General features: G+C 29.1%; 1 protein-coding gene across 1 annotated transcript; it reads right to left on the bottom strand.

Annotated features, from left to right (window-relative positions):
• On the bottom strand, positions 1-919 carry LOC105165542 (heavy metal-associated isoprenylated plant protein 16). Its single transcript, XM_020695071.2, has 3 exons — positions 766-919; positions 598-676; positions 1-503 (listed from the first exon to the last, which is right to left on the bottom strand). Exons 1-3 carry the CDS (start codon positions 769-771, stop codon positions 214-216), a joined length of 375 nt encoding a protein of 124 aa, XP_020550730.2. The 5' UTR covers positions 772-919; the 3' UTR covers positions 1-213.
• Positions 920-3,264: the final 2,345 nt, after the last annotated feature.

Genomic DNA, 3,264 nt, shown 5'->3' with positions numbered 1-3,264 from the left:
TTGAAAAGATCAAAATTACATCATTTATAACTTATATGCACAATTTACATATGAAAATTTAAAAAGAAAAAAAACACAAATTTTCACTAATTACTACATAATCTGCTTCTTCTTTTTTTATTTTTTTCCCAATACATGAAAAGGGAACTAAACATTCCTATTCCCGAAATTAAAATCTTCAAAATTTGGGAAGAATTTCACATTCATCGCCAATCACATGATGGTGCAGACGGGGTCGGAGCTGGGGCCTCTCACTTCATAAACCGGGTACTGCGGGAATCCGTCATACGGCGGCGCGTAGGTCCACACCACCGCCGGCTGCGGCTCAGGCGTCTGCACCTTCGCCGGCGCCGGCGCTTCCTTCTTGACCTCGCCCACACTCACCAGCTCCGCGTAAGCGACGTTCTTCCTCAGCCGCCGCGTCAGCTCCACGGCGTCGATGCCCTCTCCCACCACCTCCACCTGGTTCTTTCCCTCCCCCGTCAGAGCCGCCGATTCAACACCTGAAAACACACACACAACACACAGTTATTCACTATAATTATTTAATTGTTTTTTCTCGAATCTAAATCCTTTCATCCAGATACAATCGTGTACCTGATACGCAGACAGAAATCTTGAGGGCTTTGGAGCGTGATTTCTCGTCGTTCATCGACACCTTTATCACAATCTTTTGCTGCAGACATCGAAGGAACAATTTTATTCCAAAAAAATAAAAATTAAACAAAGAAAACTCTCTGTATGTAAACAATTTGGCAATCATACCTTCATTTTTGTTGAGTGATGAGTGCAGGAAGGAGTAAAAGGAGAAAGAGATGAGAAACTTAGAGAGTAAAAACAGAGTAGTACGAAAGTCCTGAGTCTGAGAAAGAAGGAAGAAGAGAGTGGCTATTTATAGGCAAATGAATCTCAGGGAGGGACGGAGGGAGAGCTTATCATTAAATGTACGATTTTTATAATTTAAAATTTTACATATAATATTTTTTATATTTATTTTTGTTTAGTAAATTATTTTTTTTATTAATTAATTTTACAGAATTTATTAATATTATTAAAAAAATTAAATAAAATTTATATTTATTCTAAATTAATTTATTACTAATTTATTAAAATTTAAATAAATATTTTTTTTGAATAAATTAACTGTGTAGATATACCTCCATACTTACCACTGAGTCGCCTGACAAACAATAGTGATAATTTACATGCACTTATAAATGACTCATATAATTTACGATATTAAGTTTATCGTAAAATTCAAATTATATTTTTTAGTTATAATTTTAAATTATTAGATAATGTTTTTTCCATTAATATGTAATTTTATTAGGAATAGTTACATCTACACCTCTAACCTATAACTTATTTGCACAAACTATCCATCCCTTTAAATTACGGGTTACATGTCTACCCAGCATGTGAAATGAGCAAAACTTTTCCCTTAAAAAAAGAAATAGCAAATTACCCCCTGTATTCTGAAAAATGAATAGAGAGATAATTTGCTTTATTTTTCAAAACACAAGGAATAATTTGCTATTTTTTTATAAGGAATTTTTTGCTCATTTCTCATACTACATGAGGACAAATTGCATTTTTTCCTTTAAATTACACGTACACTGATCCACCCACCAAAAACGTCAAAATCATCTACACGCACTATCTATGTTTTTCGAAAAAACTACACATACACTCTCTAAAAACATTAACATTATTATATAAACTATTTCTATTTTTTAGCTGATGCGAATAGTTTTTGTAATCACGCAAATAATTTGAATAATTTATGTAAATTCTCTTTTAATTATTTAAATAAAAAAAAAAACGGAAAGTAAGCGCAAAGGGTGGTTTGAGAAGATTCAATGAAAGGGAGATTACGTCGCAAAGATGATGTAAAGGTCGTGTTGAATTATTATATGATGATAAAGTCATCTTCTGTGTAATTTCCTGAGGAATTAATACGTCACTTGAAGAACATTCAGTCCCACCAAATATTATAATAAATAATAATATTGATGATAAAATATCAATCAACAACCATAAAATTATTATTAAGGATATATATTGTTTGACAAATATTTATTCTTATCAGTCATAAGTTACGAGTATATGTGGCACGCTCACGTGTGTGCGTATAATTAATTTTAAATTTTAAAAAATATTATTATTTTAAAATTTATTAATTAAATTAATAAAATATTAAAAACTATAAAACATGAGAAAATATTAGTTGTGATTTCTGGAAATGAGCACTTTTCTTCTCTTCTATTGTGAATTTTACTTTTGCCCCTTCAACTTTATGCTCATAGCACTTTGCCCTCTCAAGTTACGTATATTGCGTTTTTCTCCCTCCAACTAAATTAGTACAACATGTGTGATCTAGTCTTGTCCCTCTTTTGGGAAGTTGTTGAACATTTTATGTTAAATCTAATAATATAGGACAATTAATTTTAAACCAAATATTTAGAAATAAAAATGAAAATAAGTGGATTGTATATTAAAGCAATAAATTTTATTTAAAAATTTAATTTCTATTATAACAAGTAATTTTAAAAAAAATCTCGAATAACGTTGAACTAAACTGGTAAAATCATCCAAAAAAGTTAATATTCACACACACAAAGAATGCCATACATTAGATAATTATATTAAAAGAATTTGAAAAATAACCACTGACTTTGTGAGTCGCTTGAAGAAATATGACTTTTTACTATTGTTAATTATTATAGTTAAAAGTAAAAAAAATCATAGTGGATATTAACCGTTGTTTCTACAAGCGACGCTGAAATATTTATTATAGCTAAAATCTATAGTAATTATTTAACAAATTACATAATTCTAAAGAAATTTTCTAGATGGTCGTAAGACTGTGGATGAGAATTGACTATGTATAGAATTACAGTATTTGGAAACCTATATTTTTTATTCTTGAGAGTCCATAATATTATTTTTTGGATTCATTCTTGTGGACTATCTGGTGACTATTAATTATTAAAACTAAAATTATGTAATCATTAATTATTAAAACTACAATTATCATGTGATTATAAATTACTCTGAAATTCATAAGTTTAAATCTATCAACACAAATATAGCCTTAGAGGGAAAAAAATAACGATACTAAAATTATCACTAAATATAATTTATAAGCATTATTAAGCAATAATAATTTTTATTTTACCGTTGTATCATGATTTTAATAGTCTTAAATTGACAACATTTGCATGAAAATTGTACCCAACAAAAAATTATTGATATATATATATA

Source organism: Sesamum indicum, linkage group LG12, assembly GCF_026168435.1.
Source record: "Sesamum indicum cultivar Baizhima isolate 11 linkage group LG12, ASM2616843v1, whole genome shotgun sequence".
Classification (NCBI taxonomy): Eukaryota; Viridiplantae; Streptophyta; class Magnoliopsida; order Lamiales; family Pedaliaceae; genus Sesamum; species Sesamum indicum.
The sequence above is the reverse complement of the archived record's forward strand: the minus strand, read 5'-3'. Positions and strand labels throughout refer to the sequence as shown.